The 24,723-nt window shown below is 40.7% G+C and overlaps 2 protein-coding genes across 2 annotated transcripts in view; one reads left to right on the forward strand and one right to left on the reverse strand.

Moving 5' to 3' along the window:
• Nucleotides 1-787: 787 nt before the first annotated feature.
• On the forward strand, nucleotides 788-12,795 carry LOC119894989 (nuclear distribution protein nudE homolog 1-like). The gene is made up of 9 exons (XM_038707734.1): nucleotides 788-981; nucleotides 1,695-1,807; nucleotides 2,351-2,504; nucleotides 4,613-4,761; nucleotides 6,233-6,369; nucleotides 6,844-7,101; nucleotides 9,150-9,235; nucleotides 9,994-10,139; nucleotides 10,380-12,795. The coding sequence occupies exons 2-9, from the start codon at nucleotides 1,722-1,724 to the stop codon at nucleotides 10,426-10,428; spliced, it is 1,065 nt and encodes a 354-aa protein (XP_038563662.1). The 5' UTR covers nucleotides 788-981; nucleotides 1,695-1,721; the 3' UTR covers nucleotides 10,429-12,795.
• Nucleotides 12,796-14,711: 1,916 nt separating this feature from the next.
• LOC119894995 (myosin-11-like) overlaps nucleotides 14,712-24,723 on the reverse strand; it is a 50,453-nt gene continuing 40,441 nt past the window's right edge. Inside the window, 12 exon segments of the mRNA XM_038707749.1 lie at nucleotides 14,712-17,306; nucleotides 18,541-18,713; nucleotides 18,781-18,889; nucleotides 19,004-19,212; nucleotides 19,347-19,470; nucleotides 20,072-20,157; nucleotides 21,425-21,553; nucleotides 21,653-21,814; nucleotides 23,272-23,484; nucleotides 23,567-23,779; nucleotides 23,953-24,201; nucleotides 24,342-24,494. Coding sequence (XP_038563677.1) covers nucleotides 17,084-17,306; nucleotides 18,541-18,713; nucleotides 18,781-18,889; nucleotides 19,004-19,212; nucleotides 19,347-19,470; nucleotides 20,072-20,157; nucleotides 21,425-21,553; nucleotides 21,653-21,814; nucleotides 23,272-23,484; nucleotides 23,567-23,779; nucleotides 23,953-24,201; nucleotides 24,342-24,494 — 2,043 coding nt within the window. The 3' untranslated portion in view covers nucleotides 14,712-17,083.

The following is a 24,723-nucleotide window of genomic DNA, read 5'->3' on the forward strand; positions in this document are numbered from 1 at the left end:
ATAAGAATTTGCATTATTTCCAAAAAGGGAAATGAATGTACAAAATACAACAAAATCAAGATTACAAATATGAATCATGTCCAGATACTAAGTCAAAGTATTTACTATCTCATAATTTTGTCCTGGTAGGCTGTCCTATAATTTTTTTGAAATTTAACTTGCCATCATGACTATCATATCATATCATATATCATATCATATATATCATATCATATCATTAAGTCAGTTTTTCTATTTTCTATTTCCATTTTATTTTGACTTATACCATTATTGAATCACCAACATTTTGATTTTATAATTAAAAATGGGCTGTCACACATATCAGCAATATCATGCTGCATTCAAAGCCTCCCTTGAAAATAAAGGGACATCCTACATTCAAATGGTTATGATAGGAAATTAAAGGCAATACCAGGCACTTGTGGCAACATACATCAGAATTTACAAAATATTACCTCAATCATTAGCTGTAGACGGAGCTGACGATAAAAGTAACTGTAAACCCTCATATCAGACGTTATTATCTAATGAGGCGCTTACTTTTTGTAAAATTTCCGACAGCACTTGAAGGCAGCACCGGCCTCAGGCACTCCATCAAAATGTCTAGACTGTGCAGATGATGCAGACCCCCTTTTAGACTGACATCAATCTGATTGGACAATACTCCTCATCCCGCCTCTAAATATTTGATTGACAACCACTTGACCAATAGGAACAGGCGACGAATCTATCATCTAACTTGTGATTGGTGAGGCGGTCCGGAGAGAACATGAATGGCAACTTGTATTGTTCGACGTCTTCCCAAGACAGTGGCAACTTTGCGGTTTCCAACTCGGGGAAAGTCCTTTAATAGTTGTCTTTCATCGTTTCGCTTTTACATTTTACCGGCAAAGTTTGTCGGTAGTAATGTCGGCACATGAAGAGGATTTAGAAAAATAATTAATAGGTTAACATTGCGTCAAACGAAGCTAACTGTTGAGCGTAAGTAACAGTCATGTTGTGTTAACGTTATCCCAGCTGGGATTTAAATGGTTAACGCTAAACTCCGTTAGCTGAACTAGCTAACTTATTTGCATTTACAAGCTAAAAACATTCTTCCAACTCTGTTATACTAAGTTGCCGAAGGTTTGAAGGTAATAGTTTCAGTCAGTCCTCTGCAATATTTATAAAAGCAGGTGTTACTAATAATAAACATAATAAGGTTACCCGTTATCTTTTAGATTCCCGTTGTTCAGCTGGCTGTGACCAGACTCCGTATAAATCTTGTAACCAATTTAAGTCATGAGTGGCTTAATTAGATTTATTGCACTGACTTAAGTTATTTAAATATGTGTTATGATTCGATATAATATTCTTCAATTCGGCATACAACCAGTATTGAAAGAAACTTTATTTACTATAGCTTGGTTAAAACTAACTAGCTTGAACCTAACGTTAAGCACACCGTTGACACGACGGGGACGGTGACGACCAAAATCTAAAAGATTTTTTATCTGAAACATAGTGATACTTGATGGTTTACTCAGCTGCCGAATTAACGTGAAAATCCTGATAGATAGTCTGAAATTCATTTCCTATAATAACTTTTGGTTTCCCATTAACCGGTACAACGTTGACGTTAAATTAGACAATTTGTAAACGGACTTTCTGTCCACCGGAACTTGTTTAAATGCCTTGTTTGAATTGAACCACAGACCAGTGCTGGTGTGTGACAACTGGAGATGGGAGATCCGGAGCCTCCAGTGTTTGGGTCCCTGGAGGAAGAGCTGGAGTACTGGAAGGAACAGGCTGCCAGGCACCAACAGAGGTGTGTGTACCCCCCAAAATAAAATAAAGCTGGACCATGTGCACAGAGTAATTTCTTGGTTAGTTTGCCTGCAGTATTGTTTTTTTATACAACATAAATAAAATCATGTTTCAGGACTTCTGGGGCTCCGTAATAAATTCTGAAAATACAATCAATACCTATTCGCTGCTCTCCAGTTCAGTTTATAGAAATGTGAGTCTGTAGACACTCCTGTAGCACAAACAAATGTGAACCTCAGAGTGTTTTCCTATTAAACACATTTCTGTGATGTTTAGACTTTCGAGTTTAATCCATAGTGCCCAGAGCTTTCTGAGGTTAGGTGGGAAAATTATCAGGTTATGTTGATTGTCCAAACTTATCTGGTTTAGAATTATCCTGGCAAAACCTTCTCTTAGACATCTTGGTCCAATTGTTATGCTGAAATTTGAATCCAAACCAATAAACCAAACTGAATGATGGTTCAAATGATTTGCTGCGATAATATCCAGAGGTAACAAACACATAGCTAATATTCTATATTATTATTATTCATTATGTATGCAGTGCAGAGGAGGCCCAGGAGGAACTGCAGGAGTTTCAGCAGATGAGTCGGGACTATGAGGTGGAGCTGGAGACGGAGCTGAAACAGTGTGAGGCACGAAACCGTGAGCTTCTTGCTGCCAACAACCGCCTCCGCATGGAACTGGAAAACTACAAGGTGCAGAGGACTTTATCGGTTATCAGATACTGGTTAACTAGAGGACGTTTAGAAGTAATATGCAGGAAAAAAAGGTTCTGTTATGTGAGTCATTGTGTCTACATGGTTTTATAGCCAACACTGAAGCATAAAGCTGCGGTATCATAGTATCATGTCTTAACATTCAACCAACTGACCCATTTAGGGGATTTGACTGTGGATTTCCATATCCATCAGCTGATAGTAAGTTTAGTTTTATGGCCTGTGCTGAATAGACTTCACTGGTGCTCTTGTCTGAACACACACACACTTTCACAGAGGATTGATTCAGGGCAGAAGAAGGCAGCTGAGGGCTCTTGTTGGCCTTTGTCTGGCGGGGATGTCGGTACTTCCCATGAGACCTATCCCAGACATGTCATAGTTCCCTCGCCTGCTTTTCTCCCTTTTAAAAAAAACATCAATTTTTCCACATTACTGAGGTCACAAGAGGGATGTGCACAGGCAAAACAAACAGCAATAGAAACACAAAAACACTTTAAACTTAAAAAGAAGATGTGGAGACCGGTTGCAGTCTGGTGCCGGGTGCCGGGTGCAAGGCTGTAAGTGAGGTCATTGTGTTTGCGCCCCCGATCCACAATCCATCCTAACACGTGGTTGTGCACTTTTCAGTTTCTGTACCACCGCTTATCGCATGTTCTGCGCTTTAAATTCAAAGCACTGAAAGTTTGCATGACAAGGATTCAGTCGTAACAGTTGCCCCCCAAAGTAGGTGCAAATGTGGTGGAATAAAGAAAGACGTCATTGGTTGTTCAACAGGAGCTTGACAGATTTTCTCACAATAATAGATACTGTAAAACTTAATTAACAAAGCCTAGTCCAAATTAGACACCTGGCTCTTTTACTGACCCTGTGTGGCTACATGTTTTCACAGATAAACGCAGGTCTCGATTAGAAGCCTTGTTTGTTTTTTATAGAAGTTCTTTGGATGTATAAAACCTTTTAAAGCCCACCGGGTCGCCTGCTTCAGCTGAGCTACTTAGATTGTGCATACAAATATAAATGTTAATCAAACTTAAGTCAATATGGACATGCTACACGTTGTTAGATTGGTTAGAGTCTCTTCAGTTCAGTACAGTTAATTTTACGGGAACCATGAGCACCAGAGTATAATTCATTCAGACTTACCGGCATGGTAAACAAGAGAGATGAAAAAGACATGGTAACTCACTACTTTTTGAAGAGGTCATAAAGTCTGAATATGTGTCCGTTCCTTGATTATTTATATTCCTTTAGTCCTTAAGAACACACTGATCAAAAGAATCAAAATGTTTTGTTTCATAAACAGTAATCTAAGTTGGAATAAATACAGTAACCTTCGTAATCTCTCTCTCGCTAATGACATTTGTATTCATTATATTTATTACTGTGCGCCAGAGAGAAAGCTCCTCTGTGATTTAATGTTAAATAAATGAACAGATTTTACATATTTTATTTAGTTTTTGGTGTCAGGTCTAAGGAGGAAATGGGAAAATATTCACTCATACATAAAATTAAATTCAGTTTAGATACGTGGATAAACTATTAATAAGAAATATGACAGTGTTTACCTGTGTTAAGGTGAAAAGGGGGGGAAAGGTTTATCTGTATGACCAGTATGCAGACACTTCATGGACAAGTAATGTGTAGAAATATGCAGCTTGTGATTAAAAAAACACAACCAGCAACACGGTTACGATGAATCCTCACAGGGTCTGTGAATGGTATTGAGCCTCCTGAAGTTGTCATCCATGTTTTCATTATGTGTTGATGTTAAATATTCTGTCAGTGCTACAAAGCTAGATGTATAAAACACATGATGTTTGGGCACCAAAAGTGTTTTTCCTGGTAAGGCACTATAAGCCTTCAGGTTTTAAGAAGAGTTAATGTTAAGCTTTCATTAGCCGGATATACTAAAGTGTTTGTTTTTTGTTAAATTAAATTGCCTCAAATGATTGAAATATTTAAATAGTTCTATCAAATATCCATTTAGCAGTTATAATTTGAAGTGGAAGTTCCCCCCCCCTTTGTAATCTATCCTTTTTTGTTTCATATTCTTTCCTCTCCTGACACTGTGGTCGACCTCCTGACAGGAGAAGTATGAGACTCAGCACTCGGAGGCCTTCCGGCAGATCTCCAGCCTGGAGGGAGACCTGGCTGAGACCACAGCCATCAGAGACCAGCTTCACAAATACATCAGAGAGCTGGAGCAGGCCAACGATGACCTGGAGAGGACCAAGAGGTCAGAGGGCGCTCACACAGAGATGATGGAAGACAACTTAAAGGATAATTTCTGTATTTTTAAACCTGGGGCCACTATTTTCACATATTTTGAGGTAGAAATGACTAGAAAGTACAAATAGTTTTGGAATCCGTGCAGTAGAGGGCTTCAGCCAGCAGCTGAACCGGCTGCAGTGGCTGCAACGTATTTCTTTGGGCCCATCAAAATGACGTCCACAAACACCAGCTGTTACACCGGGTGTCTGACAACATCATGGATCCCTACGAGTTACTCCCAGTGACACCCTTTGTTTTTAACAGCAAACTGAAGTCTCACTCAAGGACAGTTCTCATGAGATTTCAGCGTGAGAGCTGTCCTTACGTGAGACTGCAGTTTCCTGTTAAAAACAAAGGGTGTTTCCAGGAGTCACTTGTAGGGATCCTTTCCATGAAGTTGTCACCTGGTTAACAGTCTGAGCAATTGCCCCAAAGGAATTCGTTGCTGCCACTGCAGCTGGTTTGTGGCTGCCGGCTGAAGCAGCTACTGTACGGATTGGTAAGCTTTTGTACGTACTAGCCGGATATGGCCCAGGTTTAAAAATACCAAAATGATCCTTTAACACAGTAACGAAGTTAAGATGATGTGATTGCGCAACTGTACTAATGAAATCAATTAACCTATCTGTTGAAGAAATCCATGTAGCTTTCACAATCTGATTAAACCTATTATAGCCATATTTGCAAACCTTAATTGAATGTTTAACAAACCTTAGCGTGTTGATTGTTAATACATTATTACTTTAAAGGACAGATTTGCAATCTGCTTCTCCAGCAGCTGCCTTACTTACTTGTAACATTTACAAGTAACCTAGCCAGCCATTCTGCAGAAAAGTAGCCTAGCTATGGCCAGAGATGTTATATAGAGGAGACATGCCACTTTAAGAATCCTCAATATAACTCCATAGGGAAAGCCCGTAACGCCAAAGATTGCGCTTGTACCGCCTCTCCCCCTAGAAAGCAAATCGTCTTCTTTTAACAGCTGAGGCGGGAAACATATTTCAGCCAATCATGTGGTTCCACTTACGTAAGGGGTTTACTGCGCGTGCGTCACTACTACTATGCATGCACAGTAGTATAACCTGTCGAGGAAAAATGCCTTTTAAACCTTATTTTGAGGCAAAGTTGTCAAACTTTTTCAGCGATTTCTATTAGATTTTACTGGTGATTCTATTCATCTAGTTTATTTGTCCCGGTGTCCAGTAAAACTGCAGTTCTGTTTCTCTCCCCATTCATTCAGATAGGAATTGTTAGTCCCAAATTGTTGCCTGGTGGTGTTGCCAAGATGGCTGCCGAGTGGCATGACTCGCCTATAAGGACGTTCCTAAAGGTTTAGGCTGCCTTCGTCAGATACGTGACACTCAGCACTCACAAGTGGTAGCAGTTCCTGGAGTCTCCCGAGCCTCATGATCTGTTTTACGCTGTGTGTTATTCAGGGCAACCATCATGTCACTGGAGGACTTTGAGCAGAGGATGAACCAGGTTATAGAGAGGAACGCCTTCCTGGAGAGCGAGCTGGACGAGAAGGAGAATCTCCTGGAGTCTGTCCAGAGGCTGAAGGACGAGGCCAGAGGTACATATTCATTGACCTGCCGTCAGTTAAACTAGTTTTGCAAACTTGTGCTGTCGTGGAGGCACAGATTTTAACTGGCTGTGGGATATGATTTTAAAAAACAAACCTCAGCAGATATTTCGGTGGTGAAATCACCAGTTCCCAATGCAAAAAGTGTGTGTTGAGATGACATGATATAAGTTTTTAAAGTGCAGTCAGCTAATTCATGGTATTTAAAATTTTTACATTCAGGGAAAAATAAAAGTTTCAGGAAGAAAAAGAATTCAATCAATAGCTTATAAAAGCATTGTTAAAGATGTGTTTTCAATGCTCTCATAATGTGCTTATCTAAAGAGTTAGACTACACCCACAGTGAATAAGCTGGTTGTTTTGAGGCCTTACTTCATGTTCTGCATGGCTGCTGAAAGCCATTATTTTAAAGTCTCTGTTGCACGTCTGTAACTGGCCCCTAATGTTTGTTGGTGTGTGTGTCAGACCTGAGACAGGAACTCGCGGTGCAGCAGAAACAGCAGGTACAGGACAGGAAGCCGTCCCTCAGCAGTGCAGTCAAAGAGCCTTCGTCTTCGTCTTCGGCTGGTTTTCCCACCCCGCCCCTCACCCCTCCAGTCAAAAGAACCGAGGAAAAAAACACTCCTGCGTCCTCTAACCAGCCGGTCCCATCTGCCGCCACACCACGAAGACCTCCAGGCTCAGCAGAGTCCTTCACCACTCCACTGACCCCCATCAGCAGAGGTCGGTTCGTCACCACCAGTATCCAATGCATGCATGTCCACTTACACTCCTGCTGCTAAAATCCAGACGAGAGGAGCTCTTATTTAACAAAAATATTGATACCTTCATCTGACTTGCCTTTAATCATTACCAGGCTCACAGCAATTAATCGCAGTAATGAGCAGTAGCAAGTGATTTGCAGACATTTTGCCCTGGGGTTTGCTTATCAGTCAAAATGCTACAGGCTATTGTGTCTTAGTGCTGAAGGTTGCTGGTTGAAGGTTGTATGCAGCAAGGATTTAGAAGTATCACATCTTTATTAAGGTAGCTAAATGTCAATTAAGAGTTGGTGCATTATTAATTCATTGATTTTTTTTGTTTGTTTTTACCAACAATATTATAAACATATTTTATTCAAGATTCAAGATTCAACCCACTTCATTATCATGCATTATTTTTGCTAGATTGATATAAACCCATTCCTTTTTATTCTCCATTGAATCTTTGAATCAATCTTCATAATTGAAACTAACCTCAAATTCTTTAAACCTCTCTGATTTTTCAAATGTTAATGATCTTGCACCTTAGGCCCCGATCAGACAGAATGCGTTTTGCAGGTTTGAAAACGCGAGGCGCGCAGCAGTGCCTTTTTTGGTTGAATTTGGAAAAGAGCAGTGCGCTGCGTTGTTATTTATGTTGCTAGGCAACCACCGAATCAGCTGTCCTGTCAGTCAAATCAAAGATAGCTCAGGCGATCTGTAATCTTTGGTTTGCCACTAAGTAATAACGGTCATATTAGCAGAAACTTGATCACAACTCACAGGTCTGTCTTTTTTGGGCCGGTGTTAGCTCGGTCTGTTGGGACTTGGCTTGGAAACTGGTGGGTCTCCGGATCGAGAGATCTGAGTGGCAGCCCCCTCACTCTGACATCTCTCTGGGTTGCTATGGGTCCTGTTTGTGCATATGTGTCTTTCGGACCTGTGTGTAAATACTAACATAATACTGACATAGGAGTTTCCCCTTGCGGGATTAATAAAGTATATCTTCTTCTTCTTCTTCTTTAAATTCTTTCTTCTGCTTTAAAAACAATAGACAAAAGGAGGGCACCTGCTCTGGCTGAGAGGTGAACAGGGGAGACAGGGAAATGGAGATCCGTGTGGGTACATAAGCTGGTAGTACCACCAGTTGGTCCAGTAGATTCGTCCTAATGGTGGTCGGTTCAAGGCGTATTTTAGGATGAGTCAGGGACACTTTGTTGGAGTCTCCAGATAATCCAAGCAACTGTAAACTTCAGTCACCACAACTGAGGGCCCGTCTCTCCATTCATCCGATTGGACCATGGAAAAAAAACGGGAATGACGTCGGGCTCTCTTCTGCTTTTTCTACTTCGAGCGCTCAGAGTGCTCCTTCGAAAACACAAGGCGCAGCAGGTCCCCAAAAAGCGAGGCACTCTGGGGGCGTAAACAGCACGCAGAACGCTCACTGCCAATAGAAGAAGTTTTTTAAAAAGGCGCCTCTCACTGCAAAAACACATTCTGTCTGATCAGGGCCTAAAAGAACATACTTCTGGGAACTTTGTTTATAACGCTTTTAACCAATTTCCAAAAAATACTCCCAATGCCTCAAAAAGTCAGTGTTTAGCACATAACTGTCTGTAAACAAACTGCTCCAGTGGAAAAGAATATCTGTACAGGCTGAAAGTGAAGAGAAAAACTGCTGACTGTGCTGCAGATAAGCCATTGTGTATTTAAAGAAAAAACAAACTGTAAAACTGCTGTGAAGATTTGTCAGATGTTGATTCTTTTCTCCCATTGTGTCAAATCAAATAAATAAATAAATGATCAGGCAAAATGATGGACTAGGAAGCCAGAAAACTGAGGTCTGATTTTAAACAAAGTACTGAAACACCACGGGCCAACTAATCAATTAGCAGTTTTGACAGCAGTTTTAAAGTAAATGATCAAACAAAGATCCCAAACATTCTTGTTTTTTCAGCTTCTTAAATATAAGGATTGGAATCATTAGAAAGATGGATATCTCTGCATTCACCAGATTGATTGTTTCTGCAGGTGAAAGCCTCCCTGGGACTCCCCTCACCACGTCGGCCAGGATCTCGGCTCTGAACATTGTTGGAGAGCTGCTGAGAAAAGTCGGGGTAAGAACCGCACTTGTGATTATTGACCCGGGACTCAAAGGATCAAAAGAGAACTCAGTGTTTCGTGACTCAGCTGCTGATTTGTAACCATGTGATGCTGCAGGGTGCTTCTGCTTTTACTCTCAAATGCACACAAACTACTTTCTTCTCAGGAGTTTATTGTTTTTTTTTTTTTTTAGAAGCAACATCATGTACAAATAAACACAAAACACCCAATCAATAATTGATCCCAAATAGATGAGTACAACACTGACAACTTTTTAAATTTTGTGCTGAAGTTCATGGTCTGCGGAGGGTCGATCCTAATGACTTTGTTAGCCTGACATTGCCTCCAGCGCATTTGTGGTTCAGAGTGAAGTGTCTAGATAACTATTGGATGTATTTTAGTGTAAACATTTATGGTCTTCATAAAGTAATGACAGGCAGTCCTCCTCGGTACTTTGTGTGTGTTTAGCGCTACTTTGCATTTATTGACTGGACACATTGAGGATATCTAAACTGAAATGACAGCCAGTGTCTAAATGTTCAGGAAAAAATAAAGACCGTATTTGTTGCAGCTCTCACATGACTTCACATGATGACCTCTCTGCTGACACCGTCCTCACACAAATAAACCCTGTAACACTTCCACAACATGGCCAGTTGTTACATTTACTTCCCCACAGCTGCTAAAGATCTCAACCTCAACTTTCGCTCATTTAACACAGTTTGTTCTTTGTTTATAATGAGCATTATATTGTTTTCTGCACTGCTTATAGAACCTGGAGTCTAAGCTAGCGTCCTGTCGGGAATACGTCCACGAGCAGACAGCGAACCGCAGAGGCCACGCTGGTGGACAGGGGGCGGCGTCGGGCCAGAACAACTCCTCCGAGACCCATCCTACTAATGGCTTCTACAACAAGGGGTGAGATGCTCTGTACTGTACAGCAGGTAAACAGCTGCTGATCTCATGTCCAGACTAGTACTGTAATCCAGCAAGGTCGTATTACCTCTTATTGGTCTGTGAAATGAAGAAAATATTGAAAACAACTGTCCAGATAGACAGAAGCTGGAGGAGATTAAAAATCCCAGATTTTGCTGCAGATTTCACCTGTCCAGCAGTTGGTGGGTGAAACAGGCTGAGTGTGCTTGTTGTGTTTTACAGGCTGGTGAAGAGGTTAGACTTCGGAGGGGGACCCAAGCTGCTGCTGTGAAAGTGGAAACGTCCTCCGCCTCCATCTTTAATCCTCCTCTGAGCTGCTCGTTTCTTCCTGTCCTGCATCTCCCAAACATTTAACGGTACTGTGTGTTCATCACACGCGCCGCTCTCACCGGGAGCTGCAGCGATGAAACGGATAGATACGTTTGCTACGGCTACTTTGGGATGTTTGTTTACCAGCTCTGCACAGTCAGAGTTTTTTGTTTGTTTGTTTGTTTGTTAGCAGGACTTCCTTTCAGCACTCGCACTTACCTTGAACTCACTTACTGGACTTGTGCTGCATGTCACACCTCCTCACCTGCTTTCTTTTCCTTTACCAAGTGTTTTTGCTCTTTTTTTTTTTTTTTTTTGCTTAAAAGGTGTGTTAAGACTAAACACAAAGCAAATTTTAGACACGACATAACTACATACAAAAGACACTAACAGATGTTGGTTGACGTTGAGAAGATACGCTTCCACTCTAGGTAATAGATTTTGAACTTTCAGTAAAGAATCTGCGGTTATCCTAAAGCTGTAGCTGTACTACTTAATGTCAGGGTTTCTTTTTTTTACACTTATATGCCACATATTTGTTGGTCAGATCCCAAATGTGATGTGTTTTTTCCCGGCTTCATGCAAATCAGCCGGCCCAGGAGTGGTGGTACTGCACAATATAACCGTGCGCACTTTAGCATTTTAGTTACCACAATTACCAGTTAGCAACTCTCCAGCTCAAACACACGAATGAATCGTATTTATGAACTACGAGCGAGACAGAAGCTTTATCGTCTTCATGGGCTCCCGAGGTGGATTTCAGTCCGTCTTGAATGCTTCATGGATGCATTTACAGTTTGCTTTCTAGATATCTGACCACTGTCTGATCCGTCCAAGACACATGAGGTGACCAAGTGTGAGTTGGGTCAACCAACAAAAAGGGAAACTAGAGAAACAGGTAGAGTTCCTGTTTTAGTTTTAACATCGGACTGAGCCGTAGCAGTTGGCACCTTCACGTTCATCGATTGTTAAACACAGTTTTCTAAACACGCCACAACCAAAGTGAATATTTGCGTGATGTTTAGTTTAAACACACCTTAAGGGCGTTGTCTTTCTGAACACTGGAGGGGCACTTTTCGTTGGGGCAGCACAGTCGGTCTGTTCCTTTGTCCTCATGAAATACACATTATCACTTGATGGTTTATATATTCTCTCTCCGCAGTTGCATTTGACAAAAAAAGCGAGAAAATAATCTGCTGTTGATGAAAATAATAGTAGATTCAGACACGCATATGTTAAAACACCCCTCTGTAAGCCTTAGGGTTTTAATGAACTGTGTTTTTATATCACTATGACACATGTCTTCAGAAAACAACGTAAATTACTCATTAAACTTATAAAGTTGTGTGTGGGGGGGGGGGGGACCTTTCTGAATGGAGCACATGCCAACATCTTGTGGCCATCAGTTCTTAAAGCTGCCTTAAATAACATGCTACTGTGTAAATAATGAATGAAATGAGAGAGGAGTCGCTTGTTAGTACTTAAGAGATGCGTCACCATCTCTGCAGCTCTGTGTAGTGTTTTAAGACTCATTTAACTCCCTTGTTTTGGTTGTACGGCTCATTCTCTGTATGATTCACCTCGAGCTTTCTGGCGTTCTGGCAAATTTTGATCTAACAAGCAGATTTTATAAAACGTACTGATCAGATTCATGACCTACAGAAGATTTTAATGACCCCATGACTTTTCCTTTAGCGCCACCCTCAGGACAAACTTTACAATTCTAGCTGCGCTATTGGTGAATAGATAAGTTTATTCGTCCTGTCCACAACTTTGATATATCATGTGAGGAAAATTTGAGCCTTTTAGTGTTGTTTCAGTATCAGTGTAGCAGACCAGGAGAGGAGGCACCTTTTAGTTTTTCCTGTGGAGACGCTCTTTAAAATAAACAAATCCCTCTGCTGCGCGTCTTTCCAGGAGTGAAACGTCTTCTGTTCGGGAGGAGCTATGATGACTTCAGTGAAGGCTACTTGTGTTTTATGTTAAAAAAGAAAACTATGTAATAGGTTGGACTGTAGTGTTATATACTGTACCGCTGCTGTAGGGTCACTAACATAGATTGTAGATTGTAGGCTGGATTGAGTTACAGTTAGCTGCTCGGGGCGAGTGTAAAACAGCAGCAGCAACAGACTGGACCTTTCCCAGAAAGGTCAAAGGTCAGCGTGTGTGGAAGCAGCTGTGGAGAAGATGTTTTGGTGTTTGTGTTTTTTGCCTTATGAATCATTCATAAGAGTATTTACATGCTCACAAAGTGCTAAGACTTGTTCTGCGCTGCTTTGTTTACTTTCAGTACTGCTGATATTTTTTTTCTGAAAAAGCAATAAAACTTGAAATGTGAGAAATAAAACTCTGGATTTTATTTATTGTCTGCAGGTGGAGGAACTGAGACGACACGTCTGTTGTCATTTCGTAGCATTTTAATAGCACTTCACTGGCTCACAAAGCAGAAAGTCCTTCATCACAGCAGTCATTGTACAACCCACTTTTATTATAGTTATCTATATATATATATTGTGTGTCTGTGAGGTTTAAATCACACCGCCTAATCTCACAAATGAATATACAACAGTTTGGTTACAAATGTCATTTTACATTCAGTTTCCAAATAAACAGATTCTCTATAAAATATTCTAATAACCCCTCTGAGACAGGGTACAACTAGCCCCAGTTTGGGCCTCTCGTGAGCCAAGCATCTAATTTTCTAAAAATATAAACCCAAGAGGCCGTTCAACAAAGCTTCCTGCTGCTCTGAAGTTAAAGTCTCTTGACTATTTAGATGATGTATAAAATGAAATGTATTTCATCCACTGCATGATAATGAAAAAAATTATAACCTGTTTCTCAATGTTCATAATCCAATTAAAGATGGTAGGCAGAAATTAATTTCTGTATTTCTTTCCCATATTTATTATTTTGTCTAGATACTGAACCCAAAAATTCCAACAGTGTGTCAAAGTTAACTTCTGTTCGGATGAGTAGTTCCCAGGCGAATGTGACATAGTCTAAAAGCGCTTTGAGTTGTCAGTGAAGACTAGAAAGGCGCTAAATACAAACACAGAACATTTACCTTGCAACCAGACTAACAGTAAAGGCTCATGAATTTTTTGCAGGTGTTTTGAGTTAATTAGCTGATTAGAGCTCTTCTCAGGTCGATATTTCTGTATTATAAAATATTTTAGAATTCTAATAGTTTCAAGAGTTGAATTTATGAAAGTTAATTATGGAAGAAAATGAACTTTTCCATGATATAAAAAAATTTAAAATGTATATGAAAAGTGCAATGTATGGCTGGGCGACATGGCCAAAAATGTTATCATGATAAAAACATTTTATATCATTCGATACCGATAATTATCACGATAAATGTCAAATTGTTATTTCTTTCAAGTTTATAAGCTGATTTTTGCTCCTGACTGAAAATTGAAGAAACCAGGTTAACTTTTCTTTATGGTCAGAACGTGATGAACACTTGATGCCAAACAGCGGATCACTTAATAAGTTACTGAGGGAGAACATTCAAAACTATTATGATTAAAAAAAATTTAATAAATACGATTAGTAAATTTTTTTCAGTCCCTTTTCCTCAACAAAATAAATATTTTAACAGAAAAATTAAGCTAATATGCTCGTGATCCAAATGAATTAAACCAAATATTTATTGACAATGTGTTGAACATTTATTATATTGTTATTGAGGATTGAAAATTATATTGCGATAATTATCATTATTGTTTTATTTCCCAGCCCTAGTGCAATGAGATAATTCTTATGAATTGGCGCTGTATAAATAAAATTGAATTGAAAGGACGGATGTAATTTACAACTACCTGGATAGAAAATACAGTCGCAGCTTGAGAAACGGGTTAAAAGTCTTTAATATTGTGCAACAGATGGAATATTTGTTTCATCCAGATGGTTGGGAAGATTCTGGAAAAACATTCAGAGCAGCTGTGAGCTTTGCTTTTTTTAACAACCTTTTATTTTTTAAAGATCACTGGGTAACTTTACCTCTGTGACTCGACTGTAGCGGCACAAACTGAGACCAGGAAAACTGACTTTATATATGGGAATTATATAAACTACCTGGGATATAAATAAATTTAAATATATTATATTTGCATAAATTAAATGTTATATTAATCCACAAACACTGAAAACAGTGGCTACTTTTTTTTACTTCACAAAACCTTCTGATGAGCTGGGAATCAGATTCTGGGTGTTTTTTTATTTTCATATTTTGTTTTCTGTTTCACTTTGTAAACTTTATTTAGGGAGTTTAAAAGGTGCAGCATTCATACCTACTCCTTTGTGCTCATTGCATAATAATTATTTTCTTAAATAATTTTATTTATTCCTCCCAAATAAAGTTGAATAATGTGGAATCAGTTAAGAAGTACTAACAAATCTTGCCGTCCATTGTTGCTGCTGCTGATGTGAACAGCTGACGCCTAGAGGACCCACAATATGTTAAAGTCACATGACGTAACAACACCTCTTTTGCTGCTGAGAGAACTTAGTTGCAAATTAGCAAAATAGTTGACTGAACTGACTGAACTGGACAGACTACAAGGTGGACTCGTGATCTGTGTCTCATAATTAATGTTTATTTAGTTTTGAGAAGGGGAGATAAAAACAAAGGCAAGACTTGATAGAGCTGCAAAAAGGAGGGAGGGAATAACAGAGCAGACAAAACTGTGGTTTGTTAGCGATGGGTTTAAGTTATTATTATTAATTATACGTTTTAGGAGAACTGGATTGAAGCTGCCAATATTTCAGTTCAACAGACTTTAAAACTGTTCACTGAAACTCTGGATCATTAAGATTACAACTGAAAAACAGAGCGGTGGAGTGGAAACTAAAACGAGATGCTCATAAAACTTAAAAGCTTTTTTGAAAAAATCCGTGAGGGGGATATGGCTTCAAATCCCAGCATTGAGCTTTGCTAAAAGTAGAAATTAGAATCATCATACTTTTTTCAGCAGCTTCGGTGCAGTTTTGTTCCTGATTGCAGCGACAAAGTGTCCTGAACTTGCTGTGGTCTTCTGCATATCAACAGCTGCTGAGGCTCATGGGTACTAGAGTATTTAAGAGCAATTTGATATGAAAATGTAATTTCTGGGAAACAGTTGAAACATTCCTAAGTGGTGACCATCACATGATCATGTATAACGACTCAGAGAGTTGTTTAAAACGAAAGACCACCAATGACTTTGTTCCTCCTTCGTTTCCGCCCCATGGGTTTTTTTTGGGGGGGTAAAGGGGACTGAGTGTACAGGGCCTTCCTGTGACGAGGGCCCACAGAGATCAGAATACTCGACAATAACGGCGGCCCGATGGCCCGGGGCCAGTAAGGAGTAACGTCGGGAAAAAAATTAGAAACTCAACATCCTGCAGTTGTTTTGCAGCTCATGGCGTGCACCGTTGTCCAATCCAGATTTGTAGTTACGTGACGAGCGGTTGTCAAATGTTATTTCTCTAATCTCAATCATGCAGCAACCTCTGGGTTTGAAAGTGAAACCATGCAGATGGAACTTACAACTGCATTCTCTCTAACAGCCAGCAGGGGGCAAAAAGAAGTCCGTTTCCATTAGAAATGTTGATAAAATGTTTCTACTTCCCAGCTGAATTATTACCTTAGTAAACACTTTCCTAATGAGTTTATGGTCTCAGTCACTAGTTTCAAGTCATATGCTTTTGGGCGGGACTACCTTGTGATTGAAAGGTCGCTAACATGGCGTATAACAAAACTTATAAGTGTTTGGTTTTGTTGTAACACTGATAAATAACTGCCGGAAAGGGAGGGTCTTAGGTCCTCTATGTGCATATTTTAGAAACAAGGGGACAGGACGAAAGTAAATATATTTTATAGCTCTACAACTAAAGACTTGAAAGTTATTGCAGATGTTCTTGTAAAATATTATCTCTTTAGATTGTTTTCTTGATCGATCAATTAATTATTTTGTCAATAAATGTCAGAAAGTAAGAAAAACACCCAGTATAACTTCCCAGAGCCCAAGGTGATGTCTTCAAAGATGCTTGTTTGATCTGACCAACAGATATATTCAGTTTACTATCATATTTATGACGACAAAAAGCATAAAATCTTCATATTTGAGAAGCTGGAACCTGCATGTTTTGAATTTTTACGAGTTGCCAATTAATTTTACAGACTTTGTAAGTCTGGAATAATTGAAAATTATTTGGTGAACAAATATTATAGTGTTGTAATCAGTATAGTAGGGAAAGTGTAGAGTTTTGAGTTACTTTTTGACACCAAATAAGTTGTGTATTAAAAGAAAGCTCAGCACAATAAGCTGTAGCTTCAGCTGTTTTGGTTTGAAGAACATCTCGTCTCTATCTTGGGCTGTTCTGCTGTCATATTTGTCTTTTACTCCAACTTTTTTGTGTAATTACTCAAGAGACCGAAACAAATTTCAACATAAATATACAATATTGTTGTTATAATATCCACAAGACTCCTTTTTTTCTCTGTTCAGGAACATTATTGTTAAAAGGAAACTTTAAAATTTAAATTAAAAGCATATAGTATAAATATTTGTGGAACAGGTTCTGCCCACTTTACTTTGGTGATATCCAATCACAATGCTGAGGTCCCTCTACTCATCATGGGAGAAGTTGTTGGCCTCCCCGCGTTGCTCCTGGTTACAGGCAGGAGGAGACGGGGATCGAGGCTCTTCCTCCTGCAGCTCCACTGAGTTCTCCTTGATGGTGCTCCTCCGGCTGATGCTCCCTCCCAGCCCCAGGCTCCTCATGCTGCTGCTGCTGCTGCTGCTGCTACGGGGACTGGGGCTGCTGAACGTCACCTCCCCGCCACCACGCCTGGGAATAACCGACACATCAGGAGGAAGAGAAAGAGGAGGAAGAGGAGGGTCAGAAGGACAGAGGAAGAACAGCAAGCAGCGAGAACTTGGTGGCTTGTTGCAAAGCGAGATTTAAAAATTAAAAAAGCCCCTGAAATCTTGCAGAATGTGTGTAAAACTTGAGGGATTAGCTTAGTGAAGAGGAAAGTAAAAAGCCCGTTAAGGAAAAGGAGAAGATTCCCCGGAAGCTTTGAGGACAGTTTGCAGATCAGTAGTGTCTGAGGAAGGTGTGAAGTGGGACATGAAAGGAGGAAGAGGAAACGTAAAAACCACAAATGATCTTCACAGTTCTTTTCTGAGGCACTACAGAAGTTACAGGGTTTAATTACAAAGAAAGATTAGGACTTTGGATGAAGGTATTTTGTTTTATAATTACAAAACCATTATGTTTACTAACGCAGGTGGAAGTGGATGGTTAATATTTTACGTTCCATTTTATGTCTCACCGTCTTTCCCATCATGCTCCTTGTGTGGGATTTGTCACTTGGTTTTTCTGCCCTCACAGTTTGGAAACGCGTAAACCAAAGACACAGGGTTATTTCCTCTCAGAAGGAGATTAAAAATTATTCTACTTTTTAATTTTTGAATTGCAATATTAAGTTCCTAAAACCTAGTGGATTGCAGACTGTAATTGTTTATTTGATATGTGTTTATTTTGGTGGCTCGTTCCATCTACCATAGATGTGCAGTCAAGGACTTAAATTTCTGAGTATTTTGATTAATTGTTTCATCAATAAAATCACGTAAAAAACTGTGAAAAATGTAAATAACAAGTGCCTATTGGACCTTTGTTTTGTCTGGCCAAAAGTCCATAACCCAAAGATATTTATATTTACTTTACTATGAAATTAAATCTAATTTGAGAAGCTTGAACAAGAGAACGTTTGTGACAGATTTGCTTGAAAGTAATTCAGATATTTGAATAGTTAGTTACAGTTAATTTTCTTTCCACTTATTGCAGCTTGATTAAACTATATTTTTCCACTGTAAAATGTTTCATCTCTCGCAAACAACTTTCAAAAACAAAAATGAATCTCAAAACTTTTGTTAGAAAATAAATTAGATGCATTTTGAAGCTCTCAAGTTGAACTTCATTATAACAGATTTCCTAATTCATCACTAATTTGCTGTCAGTATTTATTCCTATTCCCCCTGCCTCACTTTGTCCCAGAGTTCATTGGGCCCTTCGGTACCTCAGTTTGCTCCTGAGTGAAGCCATCTCTCTGTTAAGAGTGTCGTTGGCCTCGCTCGCCTCCTCCAGCTCCCTCTGCAGCTTCCTGCGAGCCGCCGCCACGCGCTGAGCCTCCTCCTCCGCCTCCTCCAGCTGATGCTTCAGCTGCTTCACCCGAATGTTGCCCTTCTCTGCCTGCACAGAGCAGTTTTAGTCACAGGTCATGATAAATGACTTTGGCTAACACGGTTATCAGAGTTACCTGGTCTTTGTATTGCTGCGCCTGCTTCCTCTCATCCTCCATCTGGACGGTTAATTCCTTCAGTTTTTTCTCTTTCTGGCGCAGATTCTTTCCGTTGGCCTGACGCTCTCTACACAACATCAACACAATGTCATCATAACAACATTTAATCCTTAGGCTCTCAATCGTACTGGTTAGTGCATGTAGTTGGAATTTAACTCAATTTCCCAACATGCAGCATTACCTGCTCTCAATCTCCAGCTGCTCTTCAACCTCTCTCAGCTTGGCCTCGAGGGCGGCGATAGAGGATTTGAGTTTGGAGCGGCCCTGGCCCTCTATCTCCTGCAGTTTGGCCTTCAGCTCGCGGTTTTGTCTCTCCAGCTGCTGCCTGGATCCCTCCCGACTCTGAGAGGAAGACCTCTCTGCTGCCAGCTCTGCACCCAGCTGCTCCACCTACACAGCCGCAGTCAGGACGGCACAGGGTTAAAAAGAAAGAAACAACGTAAGGACGTGTGCTAGCCCACACTAGTCCTCGCTAAACCCCGTCTAGTCTAGTCCTAACCCTCTCTAGTCCAACCTGGACCTACCAGCTGCTGGCTCTTCCTCAGCCGGTCATTGAGGCTCTCCACGTTGGTCTGCTCTTCCTCCAGCTCCTCCTCCAGCTGGTTGATCTTAGTCTCCAGACGACGCTTTTCATCAGAGAGTAGTGATCTGAGCGGAGGAAGGAGGATGGAGAGATGAGATGAAGAACGAGAAGGGAAGGTAGGAAAGCAAATGAGAAGAGGGAGAATAAGAGATGATTCTCATGTTATTTTATATTTATATTTCCTCTAACAAGAATTTACATTTGAATATTGCAATTTTGAAAACTGGTAACTTGGTACCGTACTTGCCAATTCCTGTTAAAACTATTATTCCTTACAATTTTTTATAATCTGATGTCTGTGGCAGCAGCGGAACATCAGATATCTCAACAGATACTGGCTACATTTTCATGACTATTCAGAGGATAAGTCCTAATCATGGGTTTCCCACCACTGCGACAAAAATTATACTTAACCCACTTTGATTCATGAAAATGTTTTGTAAAAACAAAACATTCATAGTCCCCAGGAGCATCAAACGTCTGAAGCGTGACTGTTGTTTTGCACAGTAAAGATGATTTTGTTAGAGGATGGAAAGAAGTTAAGATTAGAGAAATGACTCGTGTCTCCTTCCACAAATTTTTCTCCTCTAATTACTATACTTTCTATAACATTCTTGCCTCTCATCTCAAATGTACATATATGTTAAATTAAAACAAGACACCCACTTTCCGGAGTTACTGGCCAGTTCTTCAGTCAGCTCGTCTCTTTCTGCCTCTGCCTGCTTACGAGCTCTCTCAGCTGCTGCCAACATCTGGAAAGGACGAAGAAAAGACGGACAGAGGAAGTTGATGGTGATGTAAAGAAGGTAAGAAACAAAATGAACATGATGCTGATCAGAAGAGTGTGAGAGACAACTTAAGCCCCCAATGGAGGAAACAGAGAAATACAAATCTCTTGACTGGTTGAAGGAAACGTCTTGATAAATTTTATATTTTCATATTTAGAAAATCTTCAAAATCTGATATGTCTGTGCAAAAGAACAGCCACTCCCTAGATACTGATTAGTTATTACTATGAATATGGACTTCATGTGGGTCTTTTTGTCAAAAAGTTACTTAAGCTCAGAGACTTTGTGGTTTTCTTTTTATTGTCTGTGAAAGCAACAATAAAATATTAGAAATATTTTATTTCTATATTATCTATTTTAGATCACTGGCTCCCAAAGTTTTTCAGCTCAAGACCCGAAAGAGAAATGTGGTGTTTCCCTGTGACCCAAATTTACAAAAATACATCTACATTTACAAATTACAGATAAAGAGCAAAACAAACTATGTATATAAAATGTATTAATTTTCTTATTAAAGTAAACAAAAACAACTACGTCTATTACCCTTTCTGTGTCTCACCCCTTTCTACTCTCATTTTCTTATCCCCTCCCATCTTCACCAACATGTCTTTTGACAGTTCAGTTTTTGAAAGTGCAATTCTAAGGTCATGCTGAACATTTAGTCTGTTTCCGAAATGGATTTTCAGGTATGCTAGAGTGGGAAAAGCCAGATTCACACAAGCATGTTGTGCCACATTGAATCAACAAATCTTGAAGGATGTTTTGGGTCCCGATCCTAGGTTTGGGATTTAGAGAAACTGTACTATGGTTTACATAATGCACTTGTTAAATAAAATATTGGTTAGTTACACTTTTACTAGTAAGCCTACAGTGAGCTGGCTTCTTCTTTCAAATGCTAATAATGTTATAGCCTCAATTCACAGTTTTTTTTTAACTCGTCCAGCCAAAACCAAGAGAAACCTCCTATTAGAAAACAAGAGGCTCATAGAATAAATTCACATGTTCAACCAGAATACATAAACTTTGCTTTCTATCTGGTTTAACTGAACCCATTTTAACGGCTTGTGATGTACACGCAGCTTAAAGGAATTATATCAAACATGAGGAAATATATTTTGAGCTCCACAATAAAACTTTCAAAACTAAATATGTTGATGGTGACGAATGATCATAACTGATGGGAAACAACAAGCTTTTACTTTTAAGTGATCAAAGGCACCACAGTCCTCACCTCGTGGAGCTGGACGATGTCCGCCTCCATGGCCTTGGATCTGCGCTCAGACTCCCTGGCTGAGGCGAGGACCTCCTTCTGGGCTGCGCGCGAGTCCTCCAGCTCCCTCTGGAGATCCTTCACCTGGCCCTGCGAGGAGAGAATAGAGGTCATGTAGGTAACAATGAGTAACCACTCGAACAAGAATGAAAAATTATGGGAAGCACAGAAATGTAAATGTGTGCTGACCTGGATCTTGCGGAGCTGCTTTACTGCTTCGTCACGCCCCCTGTTGGTGGCCTCCAGCTGGTCCTCCATGTCCTTCAGCTCCCCCTCCAGCTTCTTCTTGCTGCCTGACGCTTGACCTCGCTGCTTCCTCTCCTCCTCCAGCTCCGCCTCCAGCTCACGCACCTGACGGGGAGACAGCAGGGTGGCATTTAGTCATTTTACAATTAAATGGAGAACATTTTGATTGATTTGGATGTTCATTAGGTCATAGAAGATCCGTCTTGGATTTCAAAAGTTCATAGTTACAATTCAAACCCACACTGAAAAATGTAAATGTATCCAAAAGGATCTGGTGGAGAGAAATCTAATGTAATTAAATTATGTTTATGAACAATTTCCAATAAGATAAAGCAACTTAAACTGGAGCAAGAGATTCAGAGTGGTAAGTTAATCATTTGTGGAAGAAGCAACAACAAAGACGTCAGTCTTATCTGTGAAGACCTGTAAGAAGTTGTTTGCATCCAGTTAATGGCAGTCAGGCAGTTTTTCAGAACAGCCAGTTAGTCAGTTTCAGCAGGCAGCAGATATACAGCTCAATATCTGCAGCGTGACAGTGATAAGAGATCCCCTTAAATTTGCTAATGATGTGACCTAAGGGGAGCACATAGAAAGAAAAGAAAACAGCCTGAGGAACACCACAGGAAAGAGCAGCAGTTTCAGATGTATAAGGACCCAGCGATACAAAAATACTCTGAGAGATGGGATGAGAACCAGACCAGGGCGCTCTCAGAGACACCCACACCCTTGGCCTATGAATCAGGATGCTGTGATCTACAGTATCAAAAGCTACACAGAGATCAAGCAGCACCAGAACAGAGCATTCACACGCATCAGAGGACATCCTCATGTCACTGGAGACCCTGAAAGGAGCTGTCTCTGCTGAATGTAGAAACAAGATAGGACATTATCTAAAAGGTTGTGTGCGGCTGTTTGGCAACAACTTTCTCTACATTTTTTTAGATAAAAAAGGCAGCTAAAAATAGGTTATAGTTTTTGGGGAAGGCATGGATCAAAGTTAGTTTTTTTCAGAAGAGGTTGCACAAGTGAATGTTTAAAATTAGTTAGGACAAAACCAGATTTCAGGGCACTATTTATATTTGAGAACAGGCAACACCAGACACATTACGCTTATGGGCATGGAACTTGGTAAAATGTCTACAGGGCGTGATGAAGGTTTCATACTGCCCACCAGATCAGTTAGGTAGGAGTGAAGCAGTCCAAAATTGATGGCCAAGTTGCAGAAGCGTTAATCACTCTATTCACTTTACAGACATGCTTTTTTTAATATTGTGAATCTACTTTTAAATTAGTCAGATTGGTGCAATGAATATGCCCCTCCTGCCACTTAATGCACAATATCTGCACAACGTTTACACCAAAAAATAAATAAATTAGAATAAAAAGCAGTGTGAACTCTGAGACTGAAGCTGAGGTAAGACCAGGATGGAAGCAGTTAAAATGACAAGTTCTTATGACTAAACTTAAGAACAGGAGATAACAAGTTCATAGAGAAAGAAACATCAAACCAGTAGGAGGATCATATCTTAAATTAAGAAGAGCAGCAGGAGGTGGTACTCCACCTGTTTGAGGAGCTGCTTCCTCTTCTCTTCACCCATCTCATCGCGGGCGTGCAGCTCCCTCTCATGCTGAGCTCTCAGAGCCTGAGTATTGACCTCCAGACGCAGCTTGGCATCCTCAGCGACCTGCAGTTCGTCCTCCAGTTCCTCCATCTGCGTTCTCATCTCGTCCACGATGGCCTCCAGGCCACGCTTGGCCTTCTCCAGGTCATGGACCTGACGGAGGATGGAAAGAAAATAAGATCAACTTCTGTAATAAAATAAAATGATTCATTCATGTTCAGACGTTTCCTCTTACACTCTTTCCCACGTCGTCCTTGGAGCTGATGAGGTCCTCCATCTCAGCTCGGAGGGCCTTCATGGTCTTCTCCGCCTCCTCCAGAGAGTCCTGGTTCTCCTCCAACGCTCTGGCCAGAGCTAACACCCGCGTCTCCTTCTCTCTCGCCTCCGCCTCCGCTCGATCCCGCTCCTCTGCAAACTTGCAGGACACAGCGCGCTCCTCAGCCAGCATCTGACCAACGCGAGGATAAAAGGAGATCACAGGAGATGAGATGTGAATGTAAAATGAACAGGATTTTTCAAGCGTTTAAAATGTCATTATAACATCAAAGGGTAGGTTCACAGTTCTTCAAGTCTTAATTTGAGACAAACATCCAAAAGTGTCCTCCACAGTTACAGGCAGACCTGATCAAACTTCTTCTGCTTCTTCTCCAGGTTGGAGACGAGCTGCCGCTGGCTGTCCAGGTCCATGAGGACGTCCTCCAGCTCCTGCTGCAGCCGGCTCCGGCTCTTCTCCAGCTTGTCGTATGCGGACGCCTTCTCCTCGTAGTCGCTGTTGGTCGCCTCCAGCTCGCGCTGTAGACGCTTCTTCCCCTCTTCCAGCATTTCCACCATCCCTGACGTTTCGTCCAGCTTCTTTTTGTAGTCAGACACCTGGTAGAAGGTGGACCAGTGGGAGCTTAGGAGTATGTCATGTTTCTACAGGGTATTCACAAAAGTCTCAAAAACACCACTGATTTGTCTCTGACTTCTCTCACTTAGTTCAGATTTCACATCTTTCTGACGTTACTGACCTGCATGTTAAGGCTGGAGACCTGCCTCTCCACGGCCCTTTTGGCCTCAGTCTCCTCCTCCAGCTGCTCCATCAGGCTGTTCCTGTCTTCCTCCATCTGACGCAGACGTCCGGACAGATTCAGCTTCTGACGAGTCTCCTCTGACAGCAGCTCCTGGAGGAGAAGGACGAGGAGACGGGAGGAGATGTGAAGAAAGGTGTCAGTTGACAGCAATTTATTTTAATCCACCGCATCAGTTCAGACTGAAATATCTCCAAAATTAGTATAATTTTGTTCAGACATTCGTGGTCCACAGGAGACGAGTCCTACTGACTTAGGTGATCATCACCTGACATAGGTGACTTTTCCTCTAGCACCACCAGGAGGTTGACATTTGTGGTTC

Source organism: Micropterus salmoides, unplaced genomic scaffold, assembly GCF_014851395.1.
Source record: "Micropterus salmoides isolate LMB-PRFRI ecotype aquatic unplaced genomic scaffold, ASM1485139v1 Ms_hic_scaffold_10, whole genome shotgun sequence".
NCBI classification, from domain to species: domain Eukaryota; kingdom Metazoa; phylum Chordata; class Actinopteri; order Centrarchiformes; family Centrarchidae; genus Micropterus; species Micropterus salmoides.